Source organism: Gobio gobio (assembly GCF_949357685.1).
Source record: "Gobio gobio genome assembly, chromosome: 25".
Lineage (NCBI taxonomy): Eukaryota > Metazoa > Chordata > Actinopteri > Cypriniformes > Gobionidae > Gobio > Gobio gobio.
In genome coordinates, this window is record NC_137121.1 from 21263343 (window position 1) to 21285021 (window position 21679).

Below are 21679 nucleotides of genomic sequence, written 5' to 3' on the forward strand. Positions count from 1 at the left end.
CCATCCTCAGTCCATTATCACCAGTAAACACATTAATGAAGTAAACAACGTCCACAACAGTGTATTTTTAATTTTACCTGAAGTTGCTGCATTTTGGCTGCTGTCTGTAGATTCCCTCATGCGCAACTCGTATTCTTTCGGATGTTTCATACGCAAATGTTTTAACAGCGGCTATTGTTTAGGGTCCTTGCCACCACGAGATAAATCGGCATTGCAAATTTAACATGTAGCTCAACTTGAATCGTCTTCTTTTGACTGAAAATACTGCCAAACAACACGTTTTCTGTTCACAAGTTCCACTTTCTCACAGCTTGCATTCGAACGGACCACTTAAGCCGCGCTTCCACCGCAGAAACTATCCCCAGGAACTAGGGACTTTGGGCTGGTACTTGGTGTGTTTCGACCGCAGGAACCAGGGTCTAAATTAAGTTTCAGGTCAATATTTCCTCCTCCGACAGTCCCTGCTCGCTAGGTAAACACCTTCCCGTAATCTACGCCAGCGTCATTACGTCAAGCCTAGGGTTCGGTTCGGTGGAAAACATTTTTAAGGTTCGGCAGAAACCGAACCCCGTCAAAAAGCCCAATATTCTGCCAAATCCGAAACCAAATCCTGGATTCGGTGAATCTCTAGACTGTTCAGAAATTGAAATCTACAAGTAACGCTAATACACACTAAATACATGTAGTCACGCAATGCTGATATTGTTAACATAAAAATTTGAGAACAAAGTATAACAATAATAATAATTTGCACGGTTTGATGTGATATGAGCTAAGCGATCGTTAGATTTAATCACGTACAGTATCCACACCGGTGCGGTAAATGAATGACAGCCACACAAACTCCTCGAAACATTAGATTCATCCGCGCTGAGGAGCCGTGCCGATGCACAATCCACTGAAAATGATAATTCCGCAACTAAAAGCAATTGCAGGTTTCAAACAGAGATGGCGATAGAGGCGCAAAACTTACGGACTGCAGCTTTAAATATGGGTTTCTAATTTTAAAAAACTATAAATGTAACATTTTACAGGGATTATGTTTTGTTCTAAATACATTTTTTTACAATTCCTATCTCATCCTCCTTTGTTTTGTGTTCAAGGACTCGTATGTTGAAGTGTATTCTCTGTTCCTGTTGTTTTGCTTTTTCACTTCATGTGTTTACTTCCTGTTTGCTTTTGCCTCCATGGTTACTCGTTTGTTTTTCATAGCGATTGATTACTTTCGCCTGTTCCACATTAGCCCCGTGTATATACCCCTGTGTTTCAGAAGACTGAGAAATCACATACTTCCCTACTAAACAGTGTTATAAAAGAAGCATGTCATAATTCGCAGTACTCATAAAAGAGTAGGCAAAAAGTACCCGGATGACCTACCTCCAGCGAGATTCAGAAGTGTGCATACGATGGACACTTTAGTATCCCATGATGCCACTGGAGAGGATTTGTGAATGACAGCGAAGCAACGTAACTGACACTGGTAGGTCACATGATAACGACGGCATGGCGACGGTAGTACGTCCAGATTACATTCATACTACACACACTCATACTATATAAAACATACTTTTTTAGCAGTCGTGGAGTAATTCAAAATAAGTACTTAAGAGAGTATGCGATTTCGGACGCAGCCGTAGTCTTTACCCCCCTGTTGTAAAGCTGTTGCGTTTTTCTTCTACCGTCTGAATTTGTGTTTCTTGTTTGGATTTTTGCCTGGTTTGAATGATCTTTGTTGTGTTTGTTTAATAAACCGCCTCACCTCTTCCTTGCGCATCCGTACATTTATATAAATAACTTCATCCTATTCAAATCATTTAATAATCACTGCATTTATGTAGTTTTAAAACTTGTTTCAGTATTGGTACATGTCATTTAGTTCTTGCATAAGTGTATGGTACAAACAGTTCAGCACATGTTACTGTATTACTTATTCTTTTTGCCTGCTGACTGCTTTGACCACTGGAGCATCTGTCCAAGGCTAAATGTCAATGGCAAATCCTTTATAATCTGAAAACTGTCTGAGAATAATCTGGCAGATTTAGTGACACTTCCTATAGATGGTTTGTTCTTGTTTAATCTCCCCCAAAGCTCATTTCAAGCTATGTAAAATAGAGCCATGCAATGCGAAAGTGTGGAAGTAGTATTTTTCCATTTGATTAAACCCAGATTTTATATTACACTTAAAAGTAGGTATTTAACATACATGTGATTATAGTATTATCTTGCCACAGAAGCAGCATATAATATTAGCTTGATTTTTTTCTCTCTCTCCAGATCCTTCATTTGTTTCTATTCTAAGTGCTGGTTGATGTATTTAAAAACTCTATGAAATAGATTTTCAAGCAAAGCACAGTTTGTCTTGCTGTGAGGATGTAGAGTACTTCCTATTAAAACAGTAAGTTTGAGTGGTATATACTGTATCATAAGGCTCATCTTTTTGTAGGTTATGCAAGATGCTAGATGCTTTAATTGGACAAATCTGTGAAGTGCAGGATGAGTTATTAATATATGTTGTACTGTTTTCCCAGACAAGAACCCAGCAAACAAAAGTATTTTCTAAGAACGTTTTGCTAATGTTCCCATTAAGTAATGAAAACGTTATTTCTGAATGTTGCCTGAATGTTCAAAACGTTCCATTTTATAATTTTGCAAAAATGATGGGAACATTTCTTTTGAATGTTCTCTGAACGTTCTGAAACAAGTAGTAACATGTTAAAAATGTTAGACAAACTAAATGTTTCAGAAAAACACTTTAAAACGTGCTAACGTTTTAAGAACATAATTAGAGAAACCATAACATTGAACAAACATTTCATTAACATTACTCTGGATGAACATTTTTTCATAAATTTGACAGAACCTTGACATAATGTTCTGAGAATGTTCCCTGTTAGATGGGAGATTTTATATACATTTACCATATAGGTTACTGGACAAAAAAACATCAAAACCCCAATTTTTAGTTTTAATAGACACATAGCTGTTCGTGAAACAATACATAGCTTTTTTTATGTTTATGATTGTTTACGCTCATATGATTGCTGATAAGTGTAACCTTCAGTCATGATCTGATACTTTGTGAGCTCATGTTTAATCTGCTTTTGATTGTTTCTGTGATCATTTCGCAAGCAATTTGTCACTGAAGAAAACATTGTGACCTATTTACACACAAATATAAGGGCCAAGTCTAAAATCGAACACAATGTTTTTTTTTTTCTTGTCCGTGGTGTCAAACAACACCTATTCCCACTGGAAAACTCTGAAATGCTGCGAGCCTCAGTCTCTCATTGCAATCTATACCGAGCTGGGCGGTTTATCAACCCTCTATGTGATCGATTTCTGCTTAATTACAATTCGGCAGCAAAGGACTGGAATTTATTTACCAACTAGCTCTCTACCACGCTATAAATGAAGAAGGCTAATCAACGACTTCAGTTTGTGGTGTATATCAAATTATGTTCACAGGGGGAAAAGAGCCAGGCAAATACTGTAAAATAGCATGAAATATTAGAAGCATTATTGTGCTACCAAAAAAGGCTAATTTTGGCATGGAAGGGCCAATGGGGTAATTAATGCTGCGTTCAGCAATTATGGCTGCGTGTTTTTGTGTAAACGTTTCACCCAGCAGATCTTTTATTGATGAAATGGCGGTCTTGCCAGAGGAGGTCTCCTGGATGTCTTCCAGCCCCTTTCATTTACATACGTACGACACATCCAATTACCAAACAGGGAACTCATCCATAAACGAGAAGTAATAGCCCAACCAGACAGCCAGCCATTTCCAGCATCAGTCAGGGTCTGAGCTCACGAAGCGTTCTCAAGGAATCCATGAGTACGGTTTTTAGATTAGTGTTTGTGATTACTAACATCATAATACTTATTTTGAGGAAATGATGGTAGACAATTACATTTATGCATTTGGCAGATGCATTTACCCAAAGCCACTAACAGTGCTTTCAAGGCATGCATCTCATCAATTATTCCCTGACACATCAGTTTAGCTACAGAATAGAGATGCACCTATTGCAATTTTCTTGGCCGATTCCGATTTCCAAAGTGTGACCTGCAGGTACAGATTTTTGCAGATTCTGATTTTCTTTCTAAGGACTATAATTGACAAAAAAAGAAGAAAAAAAACTTTTCTTCAATGCAAAGTTTTATTTTAATAAAAAAGTCAAATGTCTGTAATAAAATAAGAACAAATAAACAAATTGCAAACAACAGCACAAGTAAATGCAATAGAAAAAAGAGAAATACTACAGAAATTAAAGTAATCAAATGTAAAATAACACTGGATAGTCTTCATTTTAAAAATTAAATAAAGATTAATGCTTACAAATTTAGTTAAAAAAAAGTTATTCCATCAAATGCAAAAAGTATGATTCTCTTTGTCTTTTATTCTTTGATTAACATGACAGACAGCAGAAGGAATATTAAGCTGCTGTCACTTTAAGAGTTTTTGCACGGATCCAATATATTGTTATACATAATTTTATATGTATTTGACTGCAGTAAGCCATTTTGGTACTTGCGCGACTCCCGAAGTTATTTGAGAGGTTGCTTTATGTGTGCGTCACTTATATAGATCAGTGCTGTGTGCACTTTTGGCGCGAAACATGTGGGAATGACTAAAATTATGCACAATACAAGCACTATTTAACTGGAGAAAATGAGACGAGTGAGTGAGAGGAGGCGGGTGTGTATTGCTTCACTGATGTTACCGGTTCAGAATCTGAAAGATGTGAGAGTGACCGGTTGGTCACTGGTCTGGTCTGGGCCAATCATGCGGGAAATCGGCTGATTCTGGCCCCTGGCCGGTCAATCTGTGCATCTCTACTACAGAACTACACGCTTCCCAGTTCTGTGTGAGCTTGTTAGTTGGTCTTAAATGGGGCATATTATGCAAAATTCACTTTTATAAGGAGTTTGAACACAGATGTGTGTCCACAGTGTGTGTAAACAGGCAGCCTATAATGGTAAAAATCCATCCAATACTTTTTTTTTATAATCCCCATAAATCATTAACAATCTCTCCAAACGTGCGGATTCAGATTTTCCCCTACTCTTAAGTAAGAGTAGGGAAGCCCCGCCCACGACTGGTGACGATCTGCCCAATTAGCATAGACAGAGTCTGCCATTTCGTTTTACATGCTGTATCAGCTAGAGATACCAAAAAAACATTACAAATGTTCCGTTGTTGAATGTACCAATGAACATAATGCTGCGTTCACACCATAGACTGTAAAAAAATATGGACGTAGTGTCCGTGACGTCACCCATAGGATTCTGATGAGCCGCTCTGAAGCGCAAAGTATCGACGAGCTGGCCGTTGCCATCTTGGCAGTGCGTCACTCCGGGATAACAGAAAATGGGCGGGACGTGGGCGGAGCTTAAGTGACGCGATGACTAACAGACGGCAGATAAATGGCTATCCACCTGTCACTCGAAGTGGCCACGCCCTTTGTACCAGCCTGTAAACATGCTTTATTCTGCTATAAAGTTGGCCATTTTAACATGGGGCTCAATGAGATTCTGCCCCCTTCTGGAGCCTGTCCCTAGCGGCCAGTCGATGAATTGCAGTAAATGGCACTTCCGTATTGGCTTCAAGAGAAACGTCCGGTTACGTATGTAACCCTCGTTCCCTGAGGAGGGAACGGAGACGTACGTTAGTGACTAACGAATGGGGGTTTCGCTTAGAAGCCAATCATCTTCATCGTATTCAACAGCGCCCAATGGCAGTGCCAATGCCATGGGCATGCGGAATTTGCATGCGTAACTCCGCCCCACCTCGTGGGTATATAAGGAAGTACGCTGCGAACATCGCATTATGTTACTGCTGCAGGAGCCAAGACTGAACTCCTCGCGTTCCAGGCAGCACAGCTGACGTGGCTAAGGAAACGTACGTCTCCGTTCCCTCCTCAGGGAACGAGGGTTACATACGTAACCGGACGTTCCCTTTCGTTCAGTCACTACGACGTACGTTAGTGACTAACGAATGGGGGAACCTGTAAAACAGCGCCACTCAGCTGTCATCCAGTGCCCTGCGTAAGTGTGAGATCCCGCCACTTAAGGCCCTAGGACTCCCACTTATCACAGGATTACCAAGGTACACTGGGAAGCATATCCCAGTGAGGGAATGCCAAGGTGCCTACCGTAGGGAGGACTTAGAGAATACACATATGACCCGCTGAGGGTTGCATATGGAAGATCTCTAGGGTACCAGCCGAAGGTGGATTTTTAACCCTAGGGGTGGCAGGGACTTGCCAAGGGAAAGACACCTGCTCACTGAGGAGGCTTACGGTGGGAATACTCGTGTGGGGGTCGCCAGAGGGGAACCATGCACACGGAGCACCTGGCCGGACATGAGGGTCTGGGCTCGAAAGGGCAGACTGAACTGATGTCGGCGTCGACAGTGCTGGAGGAGCTCAGGGCTCTCGGGGAGCTCACCTGAGGAAAATATTGCACGTATCCAGTCATGGGAGTGGAATGGCGAGCAAGCGAAGACACCTGAGCGTGGTCCATTACCGGCCCCTCGGGGGGGCGAGTACAAAGTCGGACACTGGCTCCACTCGGAGATTGTAGAATCTGGCGAATGTGTTGGGTGTCGCCCAGCCTGCAGCTCTGCAGATGTCTGTTAGCGAGGCGCCATGCGCTAGAGCCCAAGAGGAGGCCACACTCCGGGTGGAGTGTGCCCTCACACCAAGGGGACATGGTCGACCTTGCTGCTGGTAAGCCAAAACAATGGTGTCCACCACCCAGTGAGACAACCTCTGCTTTGAGAGAGCACTTCCCTTCCGCTCTCCACCATAACAGACAAAGAGCTGGTCTGAGGTCCTGAAACACTGCGTCATGTCTACGTAGGCGCGGAGAGCGCGTACTGGACAGAGCAATGCCAAGGCTGGGTCTGCCTCCTCCAAAGGCAGCGCTTGCAGGTTCACCACCTGATCTCGGAACGGAGTGGTAGGAACCTTGGGCACATATCCGGGCCGGGGTCTCAGGATCACGTGAGAGTTAGCCGGCCCGAACTCAAGGCACGCTTCGTCAACCGAAAATGCTTGCAGGTCCCCGACCCTCTTAAGCGAGGCCAATGCGGTCAGCAGAGCCGTCTTCATAGACAAGAACTTAATCTCGGCCGACCGCAAAGGCTCAAAGGGAGGCCTCTGCAGAGCACTTAAGACTACTGAGAGGTCCCAAGAGGGAACGAGAGGAGAGCGAGGAGGATTCAGTCTCCTCGCTCCCCTCAGGAACCTGATGACCAGGTCGTGCTGACTTACCTTTTTGTCTCCCAGGAGATCGTGGTAGGCAGATATTGCGGCCACGTACACTTTCAGGGTGGAGGGAGACAGCCTTCGCTCCACCCCCTCCTGGAGAAACGATAGCACGGACCCGATCGGGCATTTCCAGGGGTCTTCTTGGCGGGAAGAGCACCATGTGACGAAGAGGTTCCACTTCAACGCGTAGAGACGTCGTGTAGACTCAGCTCTAGCGGAAGTGATGGTAGCGACCACCGCAGGTGGAAGGCTACTCAAACCTGCCGTGTCCCGTCCAGAAGCCACACGTGGAGCTTCCAGAACGCCGGACGCGGGTGCCAAAAGGTGCCCCGTCTCTGAGTCAGAAGGTCTGGTCTCAGAGGGATAGGCCAGGGAGGGGCTGTCGCAAGGAGTAAGAGTTCTGGGAACCAGGTCTGGCCGTGCCAAAGCGGGGCGACCAAGACGACCTGCTCCTTGTCCTCCCTGATCTTGCACAGTACCCGTGCAAGAAGGCTCACTGGGGGAAACGCATACTTGCGTAGCCCGGACGGCCAGCTGTGCGCCAGTGCATCCGTGCCGAGGGTGCCCTCGGTCAGGGAATAATACAGGGAGCAATGGGAAGAGTCCTGGGAGGCAAACAGATCTACCTGTGCGTCGCCGAACCGTTCCCATATCAGCTGGATCGTCTGGGGGTGGAGTCTCCACTCTCCGGGGAGAGGCTGAAACCGTGACAGCTCGTCGGCTGCACAGTTCAGGTCTCCAGGGATGTGGACAGCACGAAGGGACCTCAGGCGCTTCTGACTCCACAAAACGAGATGGCGGGCGAGTTGAGACATACGGTGGGAGCGTAGACCGCCCTGGTGGTTGATGTACGCTACTACGGCCGTGTTGTCTGTCCTGACTAGCACATGTTGACCCTTCAGCAACGCTCGGAAGCGGTGCAGGGCGAACCGTACAGCCAGTAACTCGAGGCAATTGACATGCAGAAGGCGCTGGGGTCCTGTCCAGGAGCCCGCGGCTGCTTGTCCATTGCACATGGCACCCCAGCCCGTGGATGATGCATCTGTTGTCACAACAACATGCCTGGAAGCTCGTTCTAAGGACACTCCGGTCCGTAGAAACTTGAGGTTCGACCACGGGGTGAGTGTCTGTAAGCAGGCCCGAGTCACTAGTACCCGGAGCGTGCCAGACCGCCATGCCCATCTCGGGACTCGATCGCGTAGCCAGTGCTGAAGCGGTCTCATATGAAGCAATCCGAGCGGCGTTACCGCGGCTGCAGATGCCATATGCCCCAGGAGCCTCTGAAAATGTTTCAGTGGAACCGCACTCTGGCCCTCGACTTGTCGAAGGGCAGTCAGCAGAGACTGCGCGCGCTCGCTCGAAAGCTGCGCGCACATGGCGACCGAGTCGATATCCATACCGAGAAAAGAGATCCTCTGCGCGGGGCAAAGTTTGCTCTTCTCCCAGTTGACCCGAAGGCCCAGACGGGCTAGGTGATGGAGCACCAGATCTCTGTGTCCGCAAACCTGCTCTCGAGAGGGACCCAGTATGAGCCAGTCGTCGAGGTAGTTCAGGATGCGGACCCCGTGCTGCCGAAGGGGCGCAAGGGCTGCCTCGGCAATCTTCGTAAAGACGCGAGGGGACAGAGATAGCCCGAATGGTAGAACTGCGTACTGATATGCCCGCCCCTCGAAAGCAAACCGTAGGAACGGTCTGTGTCGAGGCAAAATGGAGACATGGAAGTAGGCGTCCTTCAGGTCGATCGCTGCAAACCAATCGTGTGGACGAACGCATTCGAAAAGGCGTTTCGCTGTCAACATCTTGAACGGAAACCGGTGAAGGTAACGGTTCAGGATGCGCAGGTCCAGGATTGGCCGTAGCCCACCGGTCTTTTTGGGTACAATGAAGTACGGGCTGTAAAACCCGCAATTCATCTCGGCTGGAGGGACAGGTTCGATCGCACCCTTCGCCAGTAGGGTGGCAATCTCCGCTCGCATGACGGGGGCGTTGGCCCCGATCATGGTGGAACGGACTCCCTGGAAGCAGGGAGGAACCCGTGCGAACTGAATCGCATAGCCGCGCCTGACGGTCCGCTCGACCCAGCGGGACAGCCCTGGAAGCTGAAGCCAGACATCCAGAAACTGCACCAGCGGGGTCATACGGTGTACAGACGTACCCGGTGTGGGCTTGCAGCGATGCAGCGTCACCGGCCCGGACATGGGAGGCTGTGGGGCGTCCCGGTGCGGGGGCACGGTTGACAGCTGCGTCCTGACAGAGGAGACCAGGGAAGGACCAGCGTTCCACTGGGGTCTGCTCTGCCAGGAGGCTGGCGACAGAGTGGGATGCGAGTGGCGGGACCCGTGGGTGGCGCGCACCGTCATCACCGGACTCTGTGGGCTCAGGGATGGGAGTGTTAATTCTTTCTTTGACCAACATAGGGTGCTGCTGACCCGGGGGCCAGCAGCTGAACAAAGGATTCTCCCCCGGCCCTCCACCGGGGGAAGGAGTGGTCCTGCTACCATCTCCTCGAAAGAATTTCCCATCCCTGAGCCGTCCGTCTCAGGAGCGCCGCTTGGCCTGGCGTTTAGCGGGGCGCGGGGCGGCCTGAGGGGACTTGGACGCCTTCCTACGGCTTCCTCCGCGACCCGGCCCGGGTGAAGGCTGCTGCTTGGACCGGGTGGGAGGGGCGGGAGCCTTAGGAGGGCGTCCTCGGCGTGGAGCAGACTGAGTTGACTGCGCCGGCGGCGGGGTGGAGGCAGCAGCTGGCCGCCGGGGCAGTACGTGCTTAATAGCCTCAGTCTGCTTCTGGGCGATTGAGAACTGTTGGGCGAAGTCCTCAACCGCCCCGCCGAAGAGGCCGGCCTGGGATATGGGGGCATCGAGGAACCGGGTTCGCTCGGTGTCCCGCATATCGGCCAGGTTCAGCCACAGGTGACGCTCCTGGACCACATTTGTGGACATCACTTGACCCAGGGAGCGTGCGGTCACCTTCGTCGCCCGGAGAGCGAGGTCGGTGGCGGCACGCAGCTCATTTAAGAGCCCCGGATCAACTCCACCCTCGTGCATGTCCTTGAGGATCCTGGCCTGGTAGACCTGGAGGATCGCCATGGCATGCAGCGAAGCGGCAGCCTGCCCCGCGGCTCTGTGCGATTTCGACACCAAGGTTGATGTGAATCGACAGGCTTTGGAGGGGTGCTTAGGATCACCACGCCAGGTTGAAGCGCTCTGAGGACACAGTTGCATCGCAACAGAACGTTCAACTGGAGGGACCCCAGTGTACCCTTTAGCTGCCGCCCCATCGAGGACGGAGAAGGCGGAGGAAGTCACCGAACGGTCACGGGAAGACAACGGGGACTTCCAGGACCGCGTGAGTTCCTCATGCAGCTCGGGAAAGAAAGGTATTGAGGGCAAGGACTGACGGGTGTCAGCGCGAGCCCCCAAAAACCAATCGTCGAGCCTTGAGCGTTCGGGACAGGGTGGAGGGTTCCACTCGATCCCTAAACTCGCGGCTGCCCGAGACAACATGGCTGTCAGCTCTGGATCTGACTCGGGCAATGCTGGCACGCCCGAGGGCGGCAGCACAGCCGAGTCATCATCTCCAGAGGACTCGAGCCCACCTTGTGATGCGGTGATCGACATCGCATCCTCCTCTGGAGCGCCAAATGAGATGCGCGGGGGGGCCGGAGCCGGCCCCGCGATCTGCATCTGAACACTCGCGGGTTGCAATGTGCAAGACGGGGGTGTGGCCCGAGGCATGAGCGTCGGGGCTTTGTTCCACACCGTAACCGTCAAGTCACCCTGACCACCAGCCGAAGTACTGGGCCTCTGGGACTCAGTAGATCGGGGTGTGGTAGAGGGGACTCTCACTTCAGTACGAAGGTCATGGAGTCTTGACCGCAACATTGCGATGGTCATGTTCCCGCAGTGAGAACATGACTCATCCGCGAACGCTGTCTGAGCATGCTGAAAGCCCAAACATATCAGACAGTGTTCGTGCCCATCAGAAGAGGAAAGCAACCGACCACACCCAGAAGTACACGGACGAGACATCCTGAAAAGGACGCGTCACGTGTAAGCTCTTTTATGAGAGGAAGCCTCGCAGAGAACGCCGAAGCGCCCAGGGACCACACACCAGCTGTCTAGCGGACCACTGCGCAGATCAGCAGGCAGGCAGTATGATGATCACTGGAACGCGCCGTAACACCAACGCCTCTGGAAAGCTGCTCGTCTCGAAAGCTGTCGATGACTCAGATCAGGCTTGTAGGAGTGAAGAGATCCTCTTGGCTCCAAAGCAGAAACATAATGCGATGTTCGCAGCGTACTTCCTTATATACCCACGAGGTGGGGCGGAGTTACGCATGCAAATTCCGCATGCCCATGGCATTGGCACTGCCATTGGGCGCTGTTGAATACGATGAAGATGATTGGCTTCTAAGCGAAACCCCCATTCGTTAGTCACTAACGTACGTCGTAGTGACTGAACGAAAGGGAACTGCGGGAGGTTGCCGCTTGGTTCACACAAAACGCGAATAGAGCGTCAGGAGCGAGTGATTTTCATGTTAAAGGGATAGTTCACCCAAAAATTAAAATTTGACATTTATCTGCTTACCCCCAGGCCATCCAAGGTGTAGGTGTCTTTGTTTCTTCAGTAGAACCCAAATGGAGATTTTTAACTTCAACCGTTGCTGTGTGTCAGTCATATAATGGATGTCAATGGTGTCTAAATCTATTAGGGTAAAAAAAACATGCACAGACTTCAAATTAATCCATGCGGCTCGTGACGACACATTAATGTCTTAAGACACAAAACGATCGGTTTGTGCGATAAACCGAACAGTATTTATATCATTTTTTACCTCAAATACAACACCATGTCCAACAGCCCTGAAAGCGCAGCACTTCCGGAAAGGAAGGTCAATGTACACGATCTAGTGTAGAGACATCACTTCCTGTGTGTGAGGTCTCTACACGATCTGGCGTAGTTTACGCAAACGCCAGAAGTGCTCTCGCGCTCATATACAGTAAACAATGAGTGACGTATACGAGCACGAGAGCACTTCTGGCGTTTGCGTAAACTACGCCAGATTCCAAAACAATTCTTTAACTTTTTTCTTATTAATTAATCTTATTAATATAACTTAAAAATCTTCTTTTATATATATATATATATGCATGTGTGTGTGTGTGTTTGTAATTATACATATTGTTTTAAATAATTACACATTAAAACATTTTATTAAAACAATTGCATGTTAAGAATTTTAAATAAACTAATATAGTTTCAAAACATAAAAGCTAGTAAATAATAAAGAGAAACAAAAGACTATTACAAGTAATAAATAAATATTACAAGCAATGAACAAAAAGTGCTTTCAGTATTTAAGAGTATCTGAAAGTTTTCCATTCAAGAGCTGTGAGTGATTTTTTTTCTTTCTCAGCTTTACTGTTGCTTGATTATTAATGATGACATTATAGATCTGCATTCACACTAACACACAGATCTCTTTTGAAATATAAGATGTGGTTTGTCCGGTCTGTTTAATTCCATAAGACTTTACTGACCCTGTTTACATAACATTTTCGACATAAAAGCATTTTGAGACACGCACAGCCGCATGCGTGAGCAATCTTCACAAAGCCTTAAAAAAAATAGAGTTTCCTATTTTTAATATATAAGTAAGCACACTGCATTCGAAACGACAAATTAAGCCCTTCGTAGTAGATTGGGTAAACCCAGCCCGATCTGCCGGTGATTTGATTTCACCCTGCAGCTCAGGCTGGAAACCGGTACATTTCTCTATCCTGCTTCCGTTACAAATTTGCGGGGACCAATCACAAACTGGCTTATTCACCTGGCGTGCTATTGGCGGGTTTAACACGATGACGGATAGAGAAGTGATGGATCATTGGTCTGATTGGTTGAAGGACTATCCAATTGCGTACAGAGTCATTTGAACTATGCCTGTTGATCACGCCTCTTGTGCAGTAGATAATACAGAGCAGACTCCCCAGACCAATGTTCAATCTTAAAAGATTGAGCTGGGTCTGGTGATAGCCAGACAACCTTCATAGGGCATTTGTAAGGAAAATACAGTCGAGAACACACACTGTAAGCGTAACATCAAGCAAAGTGCACGTTTCTCACAGCGCATATCCTGTGCAATGAAGCCTGCGAATGTCATTGTAATTCATTTTCAACCTTTCCGAACGTTATGAAATATTATTTTATGGTTCGAGTGGTGCGTGTGTGAGAGAGCAAATGGAAGCAAGCAGAATACAGGTGTTTCTAAAACACACGCAGTGCCATTGCGCACATGAAGTTAAAATCTAAGCTCAGAATTGATCCAGAATCATTGGAGAGATAATCTTTTCTCTCACCCCTTTTGAATAGTATGAGCAACACAATATTAGATCCATTAAACACATACTGTTCTTTCCTTTAGGCCAGGCCTTTAGGCGTAACGTGCCAAGTTGATGCTTCCTCTGAGCTTACTGCTTTACTCTCGCGTGTCACGTGACCAGAGTGTAATCGCAGCCTTTGCGGTTAAAAAATCACGTTTTAATCGTTCAGCCCTCATTTAAAGGGACACACACAAAAATGCTTGCTCACCCCCAAAAAGTGGGAATTTTAACATGCTATAAAAACAATTATCTGTGGAGTTTTTGAGGTGAAACTTCACATACACACTCTGGGGACGTCAGAGACTTCTTTTACGTCTTGTAAAAAGGAACATAATAGGTCCCCTTTAAATGTTTCTGTGTATGTTGGTCTGTATGTAAAAGTGAATTCAACAACTGTTATAAAATAAGCACTTAATCATAATATATAATCTTTAATTGGCTCCAATGGTAATTTTAGACTCTTCTGTTATTAAGGCATTAAATAAACAAAACTTTTTTGTCTATTTCATGTCCTCCAGGTTCTACTGGGACCTGATCATGCTCCTCTTGATGGTGGGCAACTTGATCATCATCCCCGTAGGCATCACCTTCTTTAAAGATGAACACACCCCCGCCTGGATAGTCTTTAACGTGGTCTCTGACACATTCTTCCTGGTTGACCTGGTGCTGAACTTCCGCACCGGGATCGTAAAGGAAGACAGCACGGAAATCATCCTGGACCCTCAGCAGATCAAGGTGAAGTACCTTCGGAGCTGGTTCGCTGTGGATTTCATCTCTTCCATCCCTGTGGATTACATCTTCCTCATTGTGGAGACACGAATCGACTCAGACTTCTACAAGACGGCACGAGCGTTGAGGATTGTGCGTTTCACTAAAATTCTCAGCCTGCTTCGGCTACTGAGATTGTCCAGACTCATTAGATACATCCACCAATGGGAGGAGGTAAGACGCACCAGTGTAGACGGTTCGATTGTAACATGTCTATCGCGAATAAACACCTTTTCTTGTGGCTTGTAAATGAAATGTGATATGAAGCTTATTTGATATTCCCGTACTAATAATGGTGCTGGCTGTGGTTTCTTTTGGTGGTCCTAAAGCAATATTTCTGTCATATGAATATACTCATACCCTAAACACAACTGTAACCATAATGCATACCATTAAAGAAATGTGTTGACTTGAAATTAAAATTCTGCCATCATTTACTCACCGTCATGTTGTTCTAAAGTCATAAATTACAAACAAATATAAAAGTATCATAGACGTACCAAAAATACTGCTTTATACACCACTGTTCCAAAGTTTAGGGTCAGTAGGATTTTTTCCTTGCAAGAAATTAACACTTCAGCATAAACTCATTAAATTGATCAAGTAACAGTAAAAACATTTTTAATGTTACACTGTAAACCCAAAATAAGTTGGCAAAACTCAAAAAAATTGAGGCAATCTGAATTGCCTCAAATTTTATTAGGTAAGAAATGTAAAGTTTAAGTAAGCAGAATTGTAGATTTTTATTTTAACCATACATTTTAATTGCTCTGAACTTGAAATATTTGAGTGAGCTAATTCATACATTTAAGTTAAAAATATCATGTAATCTCACATTTGTAGTAGTGGAAACTTGACTAGCTTTAACTAGCTAATTCAATAAATGCTACCTTTATACAATGCTTTTGTAGCATTAGCATAGCATAGCACTTGCTGAATGAGGACAGCAATAGAAAACATTTAGCATATATCTGTTCTCAAGCTAAGCTCATGCATGCTCCACTCGTAACCCTACAAAAACAACAACATAACAGAACCTCTTCTAAACTAGCATAACAAAACATTAAACACTACTAAATATCCCACTTAACGTTAATCTTGTTCATAAACAATGAAACAATTCAGATTACTTAAAATGTGTCAGTTTTGAGAGCTCAAAAGGAAAAGGAAGTTCTAACTACTTATGAAAGTTAATTAGTTTGAACTAATTTGTTTAATTTGAGTTGGCTCTACTCAAACCAATTAATTATTTTGAGCGTTAGAGTTTACAGTGTATAAAAGATTTCTATTTCAAAGAAATTCTGTTCTTTTGAACTTTCTATTCTTCAAATAATTCAGTATCATGGTTTCCACAAAAATATTGATAATAACATTGATAATATATTAGAATGATTTCTGAAGGATCATGTGACACTGAAGACTGGAGTAATGGCTGCTGAAAAATCAGTTTTGCCATCACAGGAATAAATTACATTTCACAATAGATTCAAATAGAAAAACGTTATTTTAAATCTTAATAATATTACTGTTTTTACTGTCTTTTGGTCAAATACATACAGCCTTGGTGAGGATGGAAGACTCTTCGACACTTTTAGGTTTGGAACAACATGTAAATTATGGCAGAAATGTAGTTTTGGATGGATTCTTCAAGTTACCCCTAAAATCACGGGGAAATGATTGGTAACAGTGTTGTTCAAGCCTCTAAAGGCCATGTCACACTGCACCAACAGATGTCGACCAACAAGAACAATCACCAGATTACAGTCACTTCTCAGACATTCCACGACCCGAGAATGTTCAATTGGCGAAAAGAATCACTGACAGACACCCTGATCCAACGAAACCCAATGAAGTATCTGTTGCTGTTGGTTGCCGTCTGTTTGTATGGTGTGAATTGGCCTTAATAGTGACCTAATACAATGGCTAATGGAAATGTTGTTCTAGGACCAACAAGTGTTGATCCAGGAACACTAATAATGGACAGAAAGTCACATTAACTTCACTCTCGTATCTGAAACTCAGGGGTTGTTTTGCCATCACGTGGATTTAATTTTAGCTCTGCCAAAGAATAGCTGCTTCTAAATCAAGCTGCAATTAGCCACAATTGCAGGCAGCAATGTGTCACTCAACCTAACCATTGTTTGTCCATGGCAAAGTTAAAAGCGTGCACCATGACCCTTTAATTGCTTCGATCGCACAACCCTATCGGCCCTCAACCTTGCGAGTTAAAGGAAATCTATTTGATTTTGTACTTTAATTACTTCTATTTGGGAACGCCGCCTTTTTGTCCACTGGGGGGTGGTGCATCGGTGCCGTTATGGATTGTGGGTAACATCAGCCTCTCATTTGGCCTCCCACTGATCTCCTAGGAACTATTAGTGACATTAGCAGAAGAGACACAGTACCTTATGTAATACTCCACAAGCCAAGCGTTTTGCTACTAAAAACCAGCTTAAGGACAATGTGGCCTAGAACTGAGTGAGGATTAAATCTTAATTGTGACCCAATGCGGCATATTCTAGTTCTGCCATCATGGTCGCACATCTCTGACCTCTTTTTCCTTTAGATTTTTCACATGACCTATGACCTGGCTAGTGCCATGGTGCGCATTGTGAATCTCATTGGAATGATGTTGTTGCTGTGCCACTGGGACGGATGCTTGCAGTTCTTGGTGCCCATGCTGCAGGATTTCCCTTCGGACTGCTGGGTGGCCAAAAACAAAATGGTGGTAAGTGCGAAGGGTTGATTGTTTGTTTCTCCGTGGGCATAAGTTTATTCATTTCAATATCCACATTCTGAATAAAAACTGACAAAATAAATGCAGCAGAATAGAACACCTCTATTTAAATAACTGCTGGAAAACAGAACAAATGACCTGGATGTTACATTTTGGCTGTTTCTGCCTCAAATAAAAGGGTAATTGTAAGTTTACACTGAGAAATACAATGTAATGAAACTCTAGATGGCACTAGCTGATAGGTCCTTAACTCAATCTGCTTACAATCACATCATACTCTATAGGGTACAGCTGATTGACTGCTATATCAGTAGCCAATGAGCTCGCCGCTCAACTTTTAACTTGGTCAGCGTTTGCTGTAGCAGTTTGCATTGCGCTTTCAGAAACCCTCCACTTCCCCAGCTCCACCTGTATAGATTTGCTACGGCTAATTTGTGTATGCTATTGAAATAAAGTGGTAATTATGAGATGAAAAGTCAGATTTCTCTGTGTACAGCCACATTGTGAAATTTGCAATTACGAGAAACAAAAGTCAAAATTACAGGATAAGAAGTCACATTGTGAAATATAGAGTCACAATTGACTGTTCGCAAAGACCCGTCCCCTTTAGTTACTGTTGCTATGTCCGACGAGCCATGGGCCTCTCACATCACATACACATGTTCTCACGTAGAGAAAATACATTGCGGAGCAAAGAGGATACTAACAACACGCCGACAGACAGGAGAGAGCAAGTTATTTTGATATGAAACAAAGTCTCAACTTTAAAATGTTGTCTTTTTTTAAGAAATATAAACCACAAATGGGGTTTTGTGTCTCTTTAATGTGTCGTGATCGCTGTAGCGCCTCAGTTAAGGCTGCTTGTGAACTGATCATCTCTTCCTTCTAGTTAATTGATAAGCATCAAATTAACATGAATGAACACTAAAAGAAATGTTGTTTCAATCGCGGAAAGACGTCAGTAAACAGCGTTTTTCAAGTTCAAGTCTACCGTTGTTAATCTACTAACTCTCCTGACTGCTTTGTCAGACAAACCGGCAGATTCGGCGATATGATTGGTCAGATCGCCTGTCAACCAAACTCACGGTGAAGGGTGAATTGGGTGATATAAAGTCACAATTTAAAAAAAAAAAAAATGGCAATTCAGAGATATAAAGTAATATTGTGAAAGAGATATAGTTACAATTATAAACAAAAACTAGTTGCAATTGCTAAATGCAATGTCACAATTGGGAGATATAAATTTGCAAGATAAAAGACACATTATGAGATATTAAGTGGCAATTATGAGACGAAAAGACAGATTTTACAATGTAAAGCCACTATATGGGAAACAAAGTTGCAATTATGAGAAAAAAGTAAATTGCAAGATAAGTAGTCACATTGAGAAATAGAGTCACAATGGGTATATAAAGTCACATTTAAAAGAAAAGGTAATATTTTGAGATATAAAGATTGTGAAATTTGTGTCACATTATTGCAAAACAAAGTTGCAATTGCTATGTGCAGAGGCACAATTGGGAGATAAAATGCCACATTATGTGAAATAAAGTGGCATTTATGAGATAAAAAGTCAGATTTGACAATATAAAGCCGCATTGTGAATATGAAGTCGCAATTACAAGAAACAAAGTTGGAATTGTATTAAATGGAGTCATACATTTAAATAAATTGTAGCAATTTTTCATGATATATAGCCACATTGTGAAATATGAAGGTGAAATTGCGAGAAGCAATAGTCACAATTATAAGAAATGCTGCGATTATGGGAAATGATGTTGCAATTATAAGAAATAGTCATAAGTATGAGAAATAAAAATTGCAATTACGAAAAAAGTCAAATTGTGAGATATAAAGCAACACTGTAAAATAAATAATTGTTTCAACTTAAAGTGTTTGTGCTGCCTTAATTTTAAGTTTAGTCAACTTGAAATGTGAAGTTGTACTAAGTTAAAAGTTAGATATTTGAGTTAACTAAATAAAAATTGTTAAGGTAGCACACTTTTTTAAGTATTTTTTTTTTTTTTACAGTGCACATTGTAAGATATAACGTAACTATTATGACAAACCAGGTCAAAATTACAAGAAATAAAGTCGCAATTATGACAAACAGTGTATCAAGTCGTAATTACTTTTTCATTTTTTACTCTGAGGCAGGCTGGAACCGGCTTGCATATTGAATAATAATAATATTTATAAAAGTAATGTTTTTGACTGAAATTAGGCCAGCTGCATCATTTCCTGGACCTGCATGATAAGTATTTGGCCCAAAAGTGCCAGACCTGAAAAGACGAATACTGTCTGTGACTATGCTTCATTTGCAAAACAGTACCTTCTGCTTTCCTCCATCTTCTGATATCAAGAAAGTGCGTGCAGCGTTTGCAATGACCCTTCTGCTAAAGGACGTGATATTTCTCTCACTCCCTCTCTCTGGCCTTTACTCCGGCTCCTTTTGAGTCCTGTCAGAAATATATAGAAACACTGTCACTTTTTTTCCAGTCTAACACTCTCTCACGCTTTTTCTCTCACATTCTGTCATTCTCAATGCTATTTTCTGTCCTCTCCCTCTCATTGGTTCCTACCTTTGTCCCTTCACGACACGTTTTGTCCCTCTTTCACCGTCTCCTATATTTCTTTTGCTCTCTATTACAATTGATGTCTTTCAAGCTTATAATTATATTCATGCTTTAATTTGGGTTCTTTTTTCTCTTTATCTCTTTCCCGCTCTCTGTCTCTGTCCATCTTTCCCGCTCTCTCTTTCCTCACAGAATGACACATGGGGTCAGCAGTACTCTTATGCCTTGTTTAAGGCCATGAGCCACATGCTGTGTATCGGGTATGGCATGTACCCTCCTGTGGGCATGACGGATGTGTGGCTGACCATCCTCAGCATGATCGTGGGCGCAACCTGCTATGCCATGTTTGTGGGCCACGCCACCGCCCTCATTCAATCACTGGACTCCTCACGCAGGCAGTACCAGGAGAAGGTTAGTAGAAAAAAAGGAGGTGGTGAAATCAGTTGCCCCGAGATGCTAAAGTGTGAATATTATGATGAATTGTGATGTAAAATTATTTAAAATTTTCCTTTATTTGTTACAGAATAATTTAATGTAGGGGAGCTTGGGGCAACTGTAACACTACATTTACTTGCTCATAAATAAGCTAATGATGACACACTCCGCATATTCTCAGTAAAGTCTGTTTTCACTTTGTAAAAAAAATGTGGATGTCTAGTTTGGATGTCTGAAATTTGAATGCCCTTGGAACCCAGTTCATATAGATTTTTATTTGTTTGTTAATAAAATCGTTTTATTTGCTGCATTAGCATTTTATCAAGTTGAGGACCATTGTAACAGTATTTACAATTACTAGTTTCTTAGTTATGAAATAAAAATTGTACGACTGAATTAAAACAATTTAATTTATGAATATATCTGGAATCTTTGCTTAAAAATATAATAAAATGTGTTGGTGAAGATAGCCTCGTTGGCAGAACGCGGACATATAATGCTGTGCCCTTCGGGCGACCGGAGTTAGTCCGGACTCATGGACCTTTCCGGAAGGACCTTTGCTGTCATTTTAAAAGTAATGCGTTACTTTACGAGTTACTTTAAAAAAGTAATCAGATTACATAACTCACGTTACTTATTTGAAAAAGTAACTCAGATATTTTGCTGTCATTTAAAAGTGATGCGTTACTTTACAAGTTACTTTAAAAAAGTAATCAGATTACATAACTCAGGTTACTTATTAGATAAAGTAACTCAGATATGTTGTTGTCATTTTAAAAGTAATGCGTTACTTTACGAGTTACTTTAAAAAAGTAATCAGATTACATAACTCACGTTACTTATTTGAAAAAGTAACTCAGATATTTTGCTGTCATTTAAAAGTGATGCGTTACTTTACAAGTTACTTTAAAAAAGTAATCAGATTACATAACTCAGGTTACTTATTAGATAAAGTAACTCAGATATGTTGTTGTCATTTTAAAAGTAATGCGTTACTTTACGAGTTACTTTAAAAAAGTAATCAGATTACATAACTCACGTTACTTATTAGATAAAGTAACTCAGATATGTTGTTTTCATTTTAAAAGTAATGCGTTACTTTACTAGTTACTTGAAAAAAGTAATCAGATTACATAACACGTTACTTATTTGAAAAAGTAACTCCGATATTTTGTTGTCATTTTAAAAGTAATGAGCTATTTTACTAGTTACTTGAAAAAAGTAATCAGATTACATAACACGTTACTTATTTGAAAAAGTAACTCAGATATTTTGTTGTCATTTTAAAAGTAATGAGCTATTTTACTAGTTACTTGAAAAAAGTAATCAGATTACATGACACGTTACTTATTTGAAAAAGTAACTCAGATATTTTGTTGTCATTTTAAAAGTAATAAGCTACTTTACTAGTTACTTGAAAAACTACTAACACTGTGGATGGAGCATTTATTTTTGGCATAAACAACTATTTCTTATACCAAATGATGGGGGTTAGCATTTCATGAGTTATG

The 21679-nt window shown here is 43.3% G+C and overlaps 1 protein-coding gene across 1 annotated transcript in view; it reads left to right on the plus strand.

The window, feature by feature from the left end:
• hcn4l (hyperpolarization activated cyclic nucleotide-gated potassium channel 4l) overlaps positions 1-21679 on the plus strand; it is a gene marked incomplete at its 3' end in the record, with an annotated part of 38396 nt that overhangs the window by 7008 nt on the left and 9709 nt on the right. The window contains exons 2-4 of the mRNA XM_079809242.1: positions 14171-14594; positions 16987-17148; positions 19926-20144. Coding sequence (XP_079665368.1) covers positions 14171-14594; positions 16987-17148; positions 19926-20144 — 805 coding nt within the window. The remainder of the gene's footprint in view (positions 1-14170; positions 14595-16986; positions 17149-19925; positions 20145-21679) is intronic.